The sequence below is a fragment of the Cucurbita maxima genome, unplaced genomic scaffold (genome assembly GCF_002738345.1).
Source record: "Cucurbita maxima cultivar Rimu unplaced genomic scaffold, Cmax_1.0 Cma_Scf00405, whole genome shotgun sequence".
NCBI lineage: Eukaryota > Viridiplantae > Streptophyta > Magnoliopsida > Cucurbitales > Cucurbitaceae > Cucurbita > Cucurbita maxima.
Window position 1 is genome coordinate 17,901 of NW_019272421.1, and position 17,034 is coordinate 34,934.

The 17,034-nt window shown below is 37.5% G+C and overlaps 1 protein-coding gene across 1 annotated transcript; it reads left to right on the top strand.

Moving 5' to 3' along the window:
* Positions 1-6,133: 6,133 nt before the first annotated feature.
* Positions 6,134-17,029, top strand: LOC111474465 (protein ARABIDILLO 1-like; the record flags this gene model as incomplete). The annotated part of the gene is made up of 6 exons (XM_023119537.1): positions 6,134-8,168; positions 8,333-8,491; positions 8,584-8,664; positions 8,807-8,938; positions 15,151-15,278; positions 16,960-17,029. Coding segments are annotated over exons 1-6 (1,920 nt in total), but the record flags the coding sequence as incomplete, so codon positions are not given.
* Between the last annotated feature and the right edge of the window lie 5 nt (positions 17,030-17,034).

The window sequence follows — 17,034 nt, forward strand, 5'->3', positions numbered from 1 at the left end:
ATGTCGATTATGATGGAAAGTATGAGAACCTCACGCATGACTAAGTGTTCACATGCATCGAGATATTTTCTTGTTACAATGAATACTATAATGTACATTACAAGACTGATTATAACATTTATGTTCGCTATGATGATACGACGACCACTATTCCTTTTGGGTGTCCGACAACAGCTCGTCAGCACGTGCTAGCTCGACTAGCAAGTCTTAGGGGTGTGCAAGTCCGCTTGGTGGGTCCACATTTGCACGTGTGGGTCGTGTGTAGAGAACTACTATACATCCAATTTAGCCCGGACTGGAAAGCAGCCTAAAGGAATGAAATGATAGGTACCACCATGTTCTATGTGCTTGCATTTCACGACCCTAATAGTGGGTCACTTACTCATTATATTTCTTAAAATGCTAAAGCTATATATTAGTCTTACGCTTCATGTAAAGGCAAGACACCATTGTATGAATGACAAGATACTATCGTATGAATGACATGGGCAACGCAGGAAAACCATAGAACCGATGTGAACGTAGTTGCATTTCATCTTGTTATATAGTCTTAGATTAGATTAGGTATAATGTTTTATTTTTAAGCTGTAAGTTCATGACATCATTTATGAACTATTTAAAATTAATGTTTTTCGCATGAAAAAGTCACATCATACATATGGTAGCAGCTCTATTTCAACCGAAAAATAAGATCGTTACAATAATATACTGCATGTCCATATAAATAATAATGTTTATAAACGTGGTAAATAATTATATTATATAGTTTAACACATATACCATATACATAGTTTACCATATATATTTATATCAAATTATATATGATATAAACTATCAATTTGAAAAAAAAAAAAAAAATACAATGTGCAAAACGATTATATGAAGAAGTTTGCAACAAATAGGTTTTACATGGTCTGAGTTGGATTGAGTTGATGAATTTTTTTGACTCAACAAAAGTTTGGGTTCATTGGATAGTTAAAGCAATCCAACCCAAAATTTTTCACAACCCAACTCAACCTTTTATTTTTAGATCCGTTTTTAAAAAGTTTTATTTATCCACCATCCATAATTATTGGATACAATGTTTACTAAAAAATATTTAAAGTTTACAAACAAATCAATGTATAATCATTAAAAAAAACAAATTTATCAACAACAACGTAAAATTGTTACATTCTTGAGAATAAGTTCTTAAACTAAACAAAATAAATGATTAGTTTAAACTGTAAAATTTTATAGAATAGATTTACTTATAAAGGGGAGGATACTAAATTATCAGAAAATTAAAAAAAAATATATATAAATTGTGATATAATAAATTTTTTTTATTAGTTTTTACCAAATTTCAAATATATTAAAACTAATTTTTTATCTTTTGTGTCAATAACTTATTATAAACTCATTCTTAAATTTAAAACAAAATTTATTGACGGTTGTTTTTTAATTTATTAATAAGAGTGTATTTTAAAATAATATAAAGCGTATAAATAATTGTTTTTTTTTTAATTTATTCTAGTATGAAATATTGAAGTAGAGAAATATAAAATATAAAAGAAACTAAATAAAATAATAAAAAAAATAAACAAAATAAACAAGAGGAGAACATAAACAAAATAATAATGGTAGTAAGCCTACGTTACCACTCTAATCCAAACATGAATACGCTAAATTTTTTTAATGTATTTTATAACGTTTTTTTGATTCAAGTCAATCTGAGGTTTTTGTCCTATAAACTCGAAATCAAATCAAGCTAATTCGGATTCAAGAAAAAGAATTCAACCCAACACGAAATATTAATCTAACCCAATCCAACCCTTGTAATTCGGGTTGGGTTGGCCACAATTATCAGATTAGATGTACACTCCTACAAGTAGTGCATATAAAAAATTGTAGAATGATATAGACTTTTGAAAATCGGTAGAAACTCAAGTAAAGAAAATAGAGCATTTAAAATATAATTGATGGAACAAAACTTTATAATATTTAAAAACTTGAGATTTCATTAAATCAATCGGTTTTTCATTCAAACGAAAAAAATAAAAATAGCTCGAGTGAATATAAAAATATTTAGTAAGTAGCTTCGTTTAATGGGCTGAAACTATATTCATAAGCTAGTAATACTAAATACATGAAGAGCTTTGACCATTCACGCACGAATGTGTTCCGTTACATAAAGATCTTAACTAAAAACACAAAAATATTTTGTCTAAATGAATAATTTACCAGTTCCAAAATTGTGCCAACCATGTTGTTTGTATGAATCAGTCACTAAGACAAAGTACCACTATTGAGAAGATTGATTATAAAAATTCGGATCAATTATTGGCTCATATGATATCTAAATATATAATTCATTTACAAATTTACTCGATCTAAAATTTATAGTCTTAAAAAATAATTCTATACCCAATGTCACATTCAGTAAATATTTATGATATATGTATAGGGCGTACTCGATATGTCCAAGCTTGCCTCAAGATGTATTAGAAATTATACCTTGGGGCTATGTATAGGGCGTACTCGATATGTCCAAGCTTGCCTCAAGATGTATTAGAAATTATACCTTGGGGCAGATGTAAAGCTAAGCAAATAGCTTCGTCTCCAAGAGCAGGAGATTGTGTTAGTTGTAAGAGATGGATATTAGGCCTAGGTGCTCCTATGCTATTTTCTAGGTTATCTTGAGTCACCTAAGCTCATTTTAGGATAATGGGTTGGAAGCCATCAGGTTCTCTTATAGCTTAGCTCTATCTCGGTCAGTGTTGAACACAACTCTTTTGTGGGAAACATTCACACATTTATTTGCGAGTATCAACCCTTTTGTAAGTTTGCCACTTTATCATCCAATTTTTTCCTTCAAGACTTTCTCTCTAATAAGATGGTAGTGCACCTTCACATGGTTTGTTTTAGCATGAAACATTAGATTTTCTATTAGGCAAACCATAGACTGGTTGTTGCAATTAAGTGGTATCAGATAGTCCGCTTTCTGTTGCAAATCATTCATTAAGAGTATCAATGACATACTTCTTGAGTTGTTCTGCGGTTGTTGCTTTGTACTCCGCTTTTGTTTTTACAATGATATTGTTGGTTGTCTTTTGTTGCACCAAGAAATTATTCTCGAACCAAACTTGAACATATACCCTGTAGTTGATCTTCGGGTATCCTGGTCAATATCCAACTAGATTGCTGTTTACGCTTCTTTTGTACAAAAGATCGTAGTCGATTGTATCTTTGACATATCTTAGGATTCGTTGAACCACATCTGAATAAGGCTTCTTTGAACTTTACATGTACCGATTCATGGCTTCAACTGCATTCTAAAATCTCTTTGGTTGGTTCATGTAGATCTCCAGATCCAACTCTTAGCGTAAGAAACCACTCTTCATATCTATTTGCCATAGTTTTCACTTTTTCCTTACCGCGAGAGCTAGTAGGAACTGTGTGGTGATCTTTGCCACTGGACTAAATGTTTCATCATAGTCTAGTTCATATCCTTGAGATAACTCTCGAACTATAGTCGAGCCTTGTATCTCTCAATTGATCCATCTAAGAAAAAAACTATCCAACAACCTGCTTATTGAGTATATTTTATATATTCAACCTGAGTAGCTTAATCTTCTTTTCAAGTGAACCTTGATGTAGCGGTCGAGGTAGCGCATGTGGGCTATTCACTATAGGGAGTACCGTCACATTTAAATCTAGAATTTCTTCCGTAGTTGTCCTTTAAACCATAATTTTGTGTATTTTAAATAGTTTGAACTTGTAATATTGTATTTTGGTGGTCTTTGTTTATTTTTTGTAAAACTAAAATTTTATTACTAATTTAATTGAGTTTTAGATGTGCACGCACGTGTTTAATCCCTTGCTATCATCTGAACAAGCTCAGATTAGGGAGTAGTGGGAAACTACATAACCGCATCCACAAGGCGCTCATAAAGTTTTCATTGCTTTTCCAACGATCAATCCTTGTTATATCAACTCATAAAAGTACTACACCAACCCCCACGGAACGGACAACTTCACTTAAAGGAAATAGAAAACCCCTAATAGTCCCACAAAGTATACATAAAATATAGCAAATTCTAAAATGTCAGTCGGACTCTTGACGATCGAGCCGAGTTTATGATTAGAGATTAGTTGGCGAACCTCTGATTGTCCTTGTATAACAGCAATAAACATCTCGTGCATGGACACTTCATCTTAAGGAATATGGTATATTGATCTAAACATGGACATCCAGTCATGTTTTCAGTTTTGTTCATTTTGGAGTTCGTTTTGTTACATTGAAATTGAGCATCCTAATAGTTCAACATGTTTATATGTGTTCAATCAGCTCAATATGGTCATAAAATTTAATAACACTTAAATTGAAGTCCTAATGAACTACTTAGTGTGTTCGATACTTTTTATGTTCCTTAAAAACATCAAATTTTCCTATGTTGACTTCGATTTATTTAGCAAATCTTTAGTATCTTAAGACGAGTCTATTGGGACAAGAATCATGGTTTTATTTATTTATTTATTTATTTATTTATTAAGAATGGAGGAAGATATCTAAGTCTAAAACTTCTATAAAACATATTCCCAAACCTTTAAATTTCAAACTCGATCTCTCTCATGCATGTTTGTTGGTTCTCGATCCCTTGGCAATGGATCGAGTGTATGGATTCGGATCCTTCTACTGTGACCTGAATTTGATTCCAACGAACGACACAAATCTCATGAGACCCGCCCACTATTACGATGAAAAAAGCCTGACCCTTTTCCTTTGTTACTTCTATTAACGCCAGACTGAAACCGGAGATGTTGGCTAAGAAAGCTAAGCTTGCAAGTATAGGATGAACAAAATGTATATACAAATTGATTGACATGATCCCTCTCCCTCTCTCTTTGGCTAGTTAGTTAGTTGCGCGATAGAAGAAATGGAAGCTCCGGGGAGGCAGAGAAAATAGTGGAGTCGATCATGCTCAACGATCGAGAAAAGCAAAACGAAATTAGGATTCGGCCAAAAAAGAAGGAACCCAATAGATGGATGTTTTACCGCAATAGATTATTAGATTAAAGATCAAATCATGGGAGGGGAACAACTGCTAATATCCCGTATGTTGAGGAGCAAAAGGAGGAATCCGCTCGAAGAGGGGCTCACATCTAATTAGCTAGTCGGTGAGGCAATAGCTTACCAAGACGATGATCAGTAGTTGGTCTGAAAGGATGATCAATACTTGTATTTGCTCTACTATTCTACCGAACCTATTGCATGTAACCTTTTTTCCTTCCATTAGCCGACCTTGGAGCACAATTCAAATCATAGCTTCGCTTACAACCATGGCAAAGATCATTTCGGTTTGTATGTCCCTTCGAGCGTTCATGGCTTCCAAGTGACTAGAGCTTATCATTGATCAAATAACTCAACTAATTAAGACATTATAACTTTAATCACGTTAAATTATATATTTGATCTCTATGATCTTAAAAAAGTTAAAATTTAGTTCTCATAGTTCCCACGTAAACTACTTACGAGAGTTTTAACAAACTACGATACCTATTTGTAAGGTTCTATCAAATAATACGCCCAAGAGGTTGATGAGAACAATGCACTCAATGTTGTTGCCAATTAAATTGTCATTCATGTGTTGGTTATATGATAATACTCGATAATGAATAGTTAAACCACGAGAAAGAGCGACGAAATCTTGACCTAAAACTCAAGTCCAACGATTCCCACGAAAAAGCATGACAATTACATTGATTCTCATTCCATTAAAGTTTTATTTTTTTGACTTTCATAAATCAAACCTTTACACTCGTGTTTTGTTAATGTGAAATTCGAGCATATCGAATAAAAGACACAAACTACATCAAACTAAACTAGTTCTAACAAAGAATATGATATTCAACACAAATAATTAATATCAACCCGAGAAGTTAAATGTTCGATTCTTTGTAACGATAATATCACGTGGAACTCGAAAACAAAACCCGAGAATTAATAATAGGGTTCTTAAACTAAACCCAATTAAAATTTAAAAATGTTACTAAAAGATTGGGAAGGTTGAGGCCTGCCCATGAAGAAAAAAAATCAAAATCTGGGAACCCATGTGGTACAAATACAAAGGACAGCATAAAACACATGATATTTATATATATAGAAGGGTGAGTGCTCTTCCCGGATTAGCTATGTAGTTGATATTCATTCATTCATTCATTCACATCATTTTTCTTCTCTGACCTTCTTTCTCATATTTATTCTCTCTGTTTGGATATGCTTGTGGTTAATTTGTTGATAGCAGTTCAAAGTAAATTAGGGGAGAGAGGTGTTCATATGCTTTGAGGGTTTGAGCTTCAAAACATCACCTGAATTCTCTCCCTTTCTTCCTCCTTCGTTTTGCAATATTTTCTGCTCAATTCCGACTTTCTTCAATCAACCATATTGAATGTGTCGTGATTCATTGTAAAAGTTGAAGATTTCAGGGTTTACCGGCGCACCCAGATAGCAAAAACTCTATCAGGTTTAAGGGCCGGCGATTTTCGTTCATGTAATCAATCTATAACGCGGATTAATTTTGTTCTTTGTTGTTTTTGACGAACTTGGGGTTTTTTTTTGGTTCACATTAAGAGTTTTCAATCAATTGTGGGGGTAATCATAACTTGGTTCTTCGGAGGGCCAGGGTTTTGAAGTAATAGCATAGGGTTCGCGTTGGCTAGCGCGTTAAAGAATTGGGGATTTGGGTTTAAAGAGTATGGTTTCGTGTTTGCCTGTGTTTCCATTGTGTTGTCAGGTCAGGGGTAGCGGTATCTGAGTTTCTGGGATTGGGTAGAACATGAATCGTAGGGTGCGTAGGAAGGTGAGTAGAAAAGGGAAGGAGAAGCTGATTTTGCCAAGCTACCTTGAAATTGAATGTGAGATAGCTGATTTGGATTTGAAACAGACAGTGGATTGGACTTGTTTGCCTGATGATACAGTCATTCAGCTGTTCTCTTGTTTGAATTATCGTGACCGGGCGAATTTGTCATCGACGTGTAGAACATGGAGAGTTCTTGGTTTATCTTCGTGCTTGTGGACTTCGTTTGATCTTCGAGCGCATAAAATTGATGCTGCAATGGCTTCTTCCCTTGCTTCTAGATGCAATAATCTTCAGAAGCTTAGGTTTCGTGGAGCAGAGTCGGCCGATGCGATAATTCTTCTTCTTGCGAAGAATTTGCGTGAAATAAGCGGTGATTACTGTCGAAAAATTACTGATGCTACACTTTCTGCCATTGCAGCTCGACATGAGGCGCTTGAAAGCCTCCAGCTTGGGCCAGATTTCTGTGAGAGGATTAGTAGTGATGCTATAAAAACAATAGCCATTTGTTGTCCTAAGTTGAAAAAGCTTAGGCTTTCTGGAATTATAGATGTCAATGCTGAGGCTCTGAATGCTTTATCAAAGCATTGCCCAAATTTGCTCGATATTGGGTTCATCGATTGTTTGAAGATAGATGAGATGGCCCTTGGAAATGTAGCATCGGTTCGTTTTCTTTCGGTTGCAGGTACCACAAATATGAAGTGGGGTGCGGTTTCACATCAGTGGCACAAGCTGCCTAATTTGATTGGTTTAGATGTCTCACGAACGGATGTTGGTCCTGTTGCTGTATCAAGATTAATGTCGTCATCTAAGAGCTTAAAAATCTTGTGTGCCTTCAATTGTTCGGTTTTAGAAGAAGATGCTGGCTTCACTGTCAGCAAATATAAAGGCAAATTATTGCTTGCCCTTTTCACCGATGTTGTGAAGGAAATAACTTCTTTATTTGTCGATACTACAAAGAAAGGTGAAAATATGTTGTTAGATTGGAGAAATTTGGAGAATAAAAATAAGAGTTTGGACGAGATAATGATGTGGATCGAGTGGATATTATCTCATAATCTCCTGCGTATCGCTGAGAGCAATCAGCACGGTCTGGATAATTTTTGGCTTAATCAAGGAGCAGCATTATTACTTAGTTTGATGCAGAGTTCACAAGAAGATGTTCAAGAAAGGGCAGCAACAGGCCTTGCAACTTTTGTTGTCATCGATGACGAAAATGCTAGTATCGACTCTGGAAGGGCAGAAGAAGTTATGCGGTGTGGTGGAATACGTCTCCTCCTAAATTTGGCTAAGTCTTGGAGGGAAGGGCTCCAATCCGAGGCAGCAAAGGTAAATTTCATATGGATACACTAACAGGCAAATACGCACGTTACAGAATTTTTGTTGGTTGATTAGATTTCGACGATAACTGAGATATGGACGATTCTCTTTGTACCCATTGCTCATAACTATTACAGAAACAACTTTATTATGATATTCTTTTGCTTGTGCAGGCCATAGCAAACTTGTCCGTGAACTCTAATGTTGCAAAGGCTGTAGCCGAAGAAGGTGGAATCGATATTCTTGCTGGTCTTGCAAGATCCATGAACAGGCTCGTTGCAGAAGAGGCTGCTGGAGGATTGTGGAATCTTTCGGTTGGCGAGGAACACAAGGTCTAATATTTGTTAATTTATTTGTCGGTAAGACCATAGTTGGAGATTCTTAACTTTGAGTTTTGACAACCGATATTTTAAAATAAAAATAGGGTGCGATTGCTGAGGCTGGCGGAGTAAGAGCTTTAGTTGATTTGATATTTAAATGGTCTTCTGGTGGTGATGGAGTTCTTGTAAGTTTCTCCATTTCATTATTCGATATCTGTGTCTCTGGCTATTCCCTTAACCATCCTTGTTGAGCGTTACATGTTTCTACCGCTGAATTAAATTCCTAAAAAATTATAAGTTTTCATTTTGTTTCACGTGTACATTCAGGAACGTGCTGCGGGCGCACTAGCAAATTTGGCAGCTGACGATAGGTGTAGTACTGAAGTTGCTTTAGCCGGTGGCGTGCATGCTTTGGTGATGCTTGCTCGCAATTGCAAGTTCGAAGGAGTGCAAGAACAGGTGATCATCCAATTTAATAACATGGATTTTTTTAACAAAATTACTTTTCGTAGAATGCTATTGTATGTTGTCGTGCGCATTGTGCGAACTTCACTGATTAATTTTTTTCCGGGTATTTTATCGATGTCATCTCTGTCAAAGGTCGTGATTAGGATTGATTAGAAGTTTTATTCGATGAATTTTGGTGAGGTCATTTCTAGTGCTATTTTCTTTGGCAGATGGAGAAAGGTAAGGCTATGATGTTTATGATTTGACGTTTTGCCTTAAACACCATTTTTGGGAGGGTCGGGAGGATGTGGGAGATGAAGGAAAGTCTTAGCCACACGAGGACCTCAAATATGAGGTGTTCTCTTTTAACGAATTGAACAATTGATATAGAATTGAATCAAAGACCTCTTGGAAATGATATATTAACCTGATTTAACTTAAGGGTTAGTCTATTCCTACTCTCATAGAGTTCTAGTTTCTAGCAGCTAGAAGAGTAAGAACCGTTCTTTTTTATCACATCTTTTCATTGGCATCTTGAACTCCTTCGGTTTTAAAGCCTGTGGTTGCGAAATCCATCATTATCTCGTCTTTCAAGTTATAGTGGAATGACTTCAATATTCAAGGACGGATAGACTTATGTTTTTTTTTTCTTCAATTAGAAACAAAACTTTCATTTGGAAAATGAAAAGAGCTTAATGCTCAAGTGATGCAAGCTCCAAAAGCACGCTTGTTGGAACTATAAAAACATTCCAATTCAAAGATATGTCTTGTCAAGAGAAACCACTAAAGAGATCGTAAAGAGAACAGGGGAGAGTTGCGTTTTGAAAGCTTAAAGATGTCAAGTTGAAGCTAAGGCAATGTAGGAAGGAGATCCTAACTCTGGAATTGCACGAGAACAGTTAGATATTCTATCCGAGAGGTAGGATGCATGCTTCAAGATGTTTGAGATAAGGTGAACCTCTCTCACGGATATCTTAAGTAGGATTGTCTCGAGAGGTGTGGTTGACAATGTTTTTGAGAGGTACAGGTGGCGAGTGGGAGCTTGACCCTATCACACCTCATTTTGTTAGGGAAGGAAGGTTGTTTTGTTAATCTCAAACGTAGGTTATCTTTTTTTGAGTCTATTATGGACTTGATGATTAACAAGGACAAAAGTCTTGTGTTAGGCATTAACTCCTAAGTGGACAAGTGGGCCTTTCGAGTGGGCTCTGAGGTAGGTTCCTTTTCCACTTCGTGCTTGGTTCTTTCTCTTTGGCTACAATTTGAAGAATGTGTCTTTTCGGGACATGGGCTTAGAGACGGTGCAAAAATGGCTATCCTCATGGAAGAGATGTTTCTTTTTCCAAATGGGTAGACTCCCCCTTATTCAGGTTGTATTAAGAAAAAATCTTACCTACTCCCTCTCATTATTTAGGGGTGTTTTCTTTTAACGAGATACATAACTTTTCGTTGAAATAATGAAAAGAAACTAACGCTCAAAGATACAAACTCCCACAATGGAGTGAATAAAAAGACAAAATTACAAATCAAAACAATTGAAAGCCAAACTACAAATCAAAATCCAAAATAAGAGATAATGAAGGATATACGGAAACACTCCGGTTAAGGCTTTGAGATGGAACTTCAAGAAGAGGCCTCAAGGCGAGTTGCTTCAAATCTTTCAGACCAAGGAAGTTACTTGTTGTGAAAAGCTCTTTGGTTCTTTAGTTTAGGATCCTTGTTTTAATGAGCAAGTTTTTAGAAAAGTTATAGAGGGGATTATCTATCGGAGGCGGTGCAAATGTATGAACGAGTATACAATAATGATGAATGATGCATTGTCTAATAAGCTAAGAAATGACTAAATAGGAGAGTCATCAATGTACCTGGAGGAGAAAGTGAGTTTTATTATGAGTCGGGGTGTTCCTCTGCTCAGTCTTGGTTTGACTATCTTAACATGGTGGCCTCTTGCCAAGTTAAATGCCTCTTAAGTGTCCATTTCTAAAGACTTTTGTAATTATTCTGTCTTATATATTGGATTGAAGCTCTTTTTTTTATCTTGTTTAGAGCGTTATGTTAGGGTCAAGAGAAGTCAGCTTGGTTTATGAGCCCCTTTCCGATTCCCTCTTCTTTACAGTCTCGCATATTCTCTGATTCCCTCTTCTTTACCGTCTCGCATATTCAATCCTCACCCAATCTCATTAGAAGCAAGCCTAGAGGTCCCTGCCATAACCTGTCCCCAGACAGCCAGCCCTCTTGGATTGCTGTTGCATATTCAGCTCTTGTTTTGGACTTCACTTTTTGGATGAAGTTCGGTTTCTATTTAAAAAAGGCATCTTAACAAGGGAGTGAAGATGGCCTAATCTTATTCATAATGGCCTAAGAAAGGCACTCTTGAGATGTGTCCCCTTGGAGTGCATTGCTTACAAGAGAAGTGGCTAGGTATCAACCATCCCTTTTTCATTACTCCGGTCATGTCTTTACGAGGTCATTGGTCATGTGTAAGGTTTTGGTTGTGATAGACTCTGCAAGGTCCTCCCTACATCATCGATGGACCCCTAATGGCTTTTATCAAGAGGCAAGTCATAGATGCTATTCTCTTGGCTGCAGAATCAATGGATGACTACTTTCTTAAAATACACTTTTGAGAGAACTTATCACAGGATGATTGGTCCTTTGCTGATGCTATCATGGAACAAAAGGGGTTTGGAATGTGATGAAGAAAATAATGAATTTTTGGATGCCTTTCCTCTACCAACTTCTCCGTCCTAATTAATGGAAGGATCAGAGGTACTCTAAAAACCTTGAGGGGAAGCCCAAAAGAGAAAGCCCAAAGAGGACAATATCGGCTAGCAGTGGGCTTGGGCTGTTACAGGTACGTTCGATGCTTTAGTTGGGATTAATCGAGGGATCCTTTCTCCCCCCCGTAATTTATGCCTTCAACAATTTTGTAGAAACCATTAAAAGGAAAACATTGTTGAAGGTTTTGAGACAGGAAAAGAGAGGATTCGTATTTCTCTGACGTCAAATCCAACATGTATATGATACTTTATGTTTTGCAAATACGAGTTATCCAAGCTGGCAATTTTGTGGTCTTTCCTCAAAGTATTTTTAACAAACTTCTTGCCTTTGCACAAAAATCAGGTACCATTGACAACAAAGAGGTGTCAGTTCTTGCTCTTTCCTTTGGTTGCTATGTTAAATCGTTCCCCAAGACGTTCTTTTAACAAGAAAAATGGTTTTTGTTGAAATAATGAAAAGAGGCTTATGCTAAAAGATACAAAATCGAGCGAACATAAAAATATGACAAAAATCGTTCTTTTTTTCTTTTCTTTTTTTGTCGGACACATGAACATTTCATTGATGGTGTGAAATGATCCCGAAAGTATACATGAGGTTCTATCAAGGAGAATTATGATAAGTGTTGCAAGTCTAAATTATTTGTGTAAAGAATAGACCGAATCACAAAATCGTATTTTTGTTCATGACCCTTTTTCTTGGAAAATACGGGCATATCTTTTTAAGACGTTCGGAAGGAGTGTGGTTCTACCCTATGGATGTGCTTATTGTTACCAACCACCCTTTTAAACAACATAAAGTTGTGAGCGTTTTGTATTGCCTAAGGGCAAAAATTATCTCGAAATATCAATACATAGGGAGGCATATCCTTATATATTGGTAGCAGGGCAAGAATTGTCTCATAATATCAATACATTGGGAGATAGATCCTTGCATATTGGCAGTAGAGTATCACAACTTGGGTAAGATTGGTAAAATGCCCAGAAAAGAATTAATGAGTGATTGGATATCATTGAACTGGAGATTCGAGGCATTAAGGAGAAGGTTCAACACATCGAGAGTATAAAGGAAAAGGTTCAAAAGTTAACTTAAGTAGGTAGTGGGTTTTACTTCCGAGCACAATTAAGATGAAAAAGGCAATCGATTAGCAAGAGGTAGTGGTCCTAATCGCTCGTGGGGCAACCCTCAACTTCATAGCACAAAGGTTAGAGGATAGTTTGAAACTGTCAATTATGGAAACAACCAATTATGGCGTGATCATGGGATCTAGGGTGGCCATGAGGGGAAGAGGGACTTGTAAAGGAGTGGTCTTCAACCTAAGGAACTTAACGATCAACTTGAGCTTCTTACCCCTTGAATTAGGGGGGTAGATGTGGTGCTAGGATTGGAGTGGCTCATACTTTGGGGGAAACCAATGTAAATTGGATGACACTAATGATCACATTAGGGATGGGGGATGATTAAATTGTTCTTAACGGGGATTCGAGTCTAACCAAGACAAAGGGTAACTTTTAAGAACACAATGAAAACATGGAAGAGTAACCAAGGCTTTTTGGTTAAGTTCAAAGCTTTGGTGCTTGTTTCAATACTTAGCCGTGTGACCCATTCTCATTAATCTTTCCTTAAACCAGACTTAAAACAAACAAACATCTACCTATTTAGAGTCTTGTTCAATCAAAGAGATAGTTCAACTCGAGTTCAATCAGGGAGCTTCGTTGCTTTACCTCGTTTAAGAAGAATAGTCTAGGCTTTTGCTTGAGTCTTTCCTTCCTTAAACTTGGTCATATTTGTTCTAGTTGATGAGTTATCGGCTTTAGTGCTTCAATTGTAGCAAGAGTATAAAGACATGTTTTAATTGCCTGAAGGATTATCCCAATAAGAAACATTGATCATCGAATTCATTTGAAATAGGATACATCATCGGCGAATGTCCGTCCATATGGTTATCCCCAAGTGCAGAGTATTGAAATAGAGAAATTTATATAGGAAATGCTAGCCTCGGGGATCATTCAACTAAGTGTTAGCCCATACTCTAGCTCGGTGCTTTTAGTGAAAAAGAAGGATGGAGGGTGGCGGTTTTGTATAGATTATCGTGCGATGAACAATACCACACTACTAGGTAAATTCTCGATTCCAGTATTTGAAGAACTCGAGGATGAGTTGAATGGATCTTCCATCTATTCCAAAATTGATCTGAAATTCGGTTACCACTAGACTCGTGTGCCTGAATGAGACATTGAGAAAAACCACTTTGAGGACTCATAAAGGCAACCATGGGCTCCTCGTTATGCCATTTGGCCTTATCAATGCTCCCTCCTCATTCCAAGCTCTAATGAACTGAATTTTCAGGTTGTTCCTATGTATGTTCATTTTGGTTTTTTCTCTGATGACATATCGATTTGTAATTCTAGCTATGTGAACACCTACGCCACTTCTATATATATATATATAAAACTTAGGGAAATGTCACTTTGCGAAGGACTAGATTAGAGTATGTCGACCATCAGGTTTCGATTGAAGGAGTAGCAACAGATCCCGAGAAGGTTAGATCCATGATTAAGGGGCCTCTCCCTCAAACGATCAAAGATTTACGTGGTTTCCTTGGATTGACTAGTGAATTCCATAGATTTGTGCTAAAGTATGGAAGCAAAACAACTTCTCTATCTTAGTTGTTGAAGAAGGGGGCATTTGAATAGAATGAGCAAGGTACCAAAGCTTTTGAAAAATTTGAAAAGGGGCACGGTCATGCTGCAATTTCAACCAAGTTTATAATCAAAATCGACACTTCAAGAACCAATTTGGTTGCTGTTATCTTTGAAAAAGCGTCCTATCACCTTCTAGCCATACCTTATCAGCCAAAGCTCAAACTAAGTCTGCAAATGAATCAGAATTGATGGCCATTGTTTTGGGCACTTATAGTAGGGCCATATAGCATTGAACAGAAGATTGGTAATCATGCTGAAACCCAAGTTGGGCCACCTATACTAACTGATGTATTTTAAAGGGTTATGGGAATAGAAGATTCTTTTGCTTACCGAACCAACGATCAATCAGGGGCCATGGAAATTTTGGTTAGTTCAACGATATCCCTCTGTGAAGTTAGTTAAAAGGGCTGAATCGTGAAGGTAAGGAGCTCCTGAGTGTTGGGAATGTTGGGGCAAGGTTGGCCATGGGTTAGAATTAGCTTGAGAAGGGAAAGGGAGAGATTACCGACCCTCTCTAATCGGCTGAGTGTGTTTTTGTGTTGCCTTGGGGCAAGAATTATGTCGGAAGGTCAATACATTGTGAGGCAGATCCTTACAAATTTGCCACTACGTACCACAAAATGTTAATTGTAGTATTTTGAAGATTATTATAATTTTGTTTGGCCCTTTTCTTTTGTTGATACTTTTGTTTGTTCAATCTGTAAGTCTAAATTTTCAAAGTTTCGAATTTGAAAATTTCAGGCAGCTCGCGCATTGGCAAATTTGGCTGCCCACGGTGATAGCAACACAAACAACTCTGCTGTTGGACAAGAGGCAGGTGCACTTGAAGCACTTGTCCAACTCACACATTCTCCTCATGAAGGTGTCAGGTATGATCCAATAGCTTTTTTTTTTTTTTTTTCTTTTGTAAACTATTATCCTATCGTGAAAGAATGCGATTAAGCTAGGTTGTTTGGTAAGTCAAAAGTATTGATCTTTCTAAGAGTTCATGTAACCGCCTAAGCCCACTGCTCGCAGATATTGTTCTTTTTGGGCTTTTCCTTCTCAGCTTCTCCTCAAGGTTTTAAAATGTGTCTGCTAGGGAGAGGTTTCTACACCCTTATAAGAAATGTTTCATTCCCCTCTACAACCGATGTGGTATCTCACAATCCACCCCCCTTGGGACCCCAGCATCCTTGCTGGCACACCACCCGGTGTCTGGCTCTAATACCATTTGTAACAGCCCAAGCCCACTACTAGCAGATATTGTCCTTTTTGGACTTTTTCTTCTACGCTTCCCCTCAAGGTTTTAAAACGCGTCTGCTAGGGAGAGGTTTTCGCACCCTTATAAGGAATGTTTCGTTCCTCTTTCCAACTGATGTGGTATCTCACAATCCACTTCCCTTTGTGTGATGTCCCACATTGGTTGAGGAGGAGAACAAACTATGTGGTATCTCACAATCCACTTCCCTTTGTGTGATGTCCCACATTGGTTGAGGAGGAGAACAAACTACCATTTATAAGGGTGTAGAAACCTTCCCCTAGCAGACACGTTTTAAAGCCTTGAGGGGAAGCCCGAAAGGGAAAGCCCAAAGAGGACAATATCTGCTAGCGGTGGATTTGGGTCGTTACAAATGGTATCAGAGCCATACACTAGACAATGTGCCAGCCTTCTCGCTGTTCTCTGAAGGGAGATAGACACGAGGCGGTGTGCCAGTAAGGACGCTGAGCCCCAAAAGGGGGTGGATTTGGGAGTGGTCCCACATCGATTGGAGGAAGGAAAGAGTGCCAGCGAGGACGTTGGGCCCCGAAGGGGGGTTGATTGTGATGTCCCACATTGGTTGGGGAGGAGAACAAACCACCATTTATAAGGGTGTGGAAGGGGTTGATTGTGATGTCCCACATTGGTTGGGGAGGAGAACAAACCACCATTTATAAGGGTGTGGAAACTTTCTCCTAGCAGACACGTTTTAAAGCCTTGAGGGGAAGCCCAAAAGGGAAAGTCCAGTGTGGAAACTTTCTCCTAGCAGACACGTTTTAAAGCCTTGAGGGGAAGCCCAAAAGGGAAAGTCCACATAGGACAATATTTGCTAGCGGTGGATCTGGGTCGTTACACTTTGGGAGTCCAGCGTCCTCATTGGCGCATCACTCGATGTCTGGCCCTGATACTATTTGTAACTGCCCAAGCCCACCACTATCAAATATTGTCTTTTTTGGGCTTCCCCTCAAGGTTTTAAAACGCGTCTACTAGGGAGAGGTTTCCACACCCATATAAGGAATGTTTCGTTCCCCTCTCCAACCGATGTGGGATCTCACAATTCAGGACTAGCATAAGACCTTCAGTTTGAACATATGTTCGTGGGAAAATTTTTCTCAAATTGCAGAGGTTTCATTTTAACAAATTAGAACAAATACCTCTAACATTGCAACTAAATTAGACCATTCATAGGATGGGCTTCTGCATCTTTTTCTTACAATTGTATCAAAACTCTGTGCGAGAAACTACTGGATCTTGGGTGAAGTACATAAGTAGGTTTTAATCCAATATATTGTTTTTGTCTCATGGTACAGGCAAGAAGCTGCTGGAGCCCTATGGAACTTATCATTTGATGACAGAAATAGAGAAGCGATTGCAGCTGCAGGTGG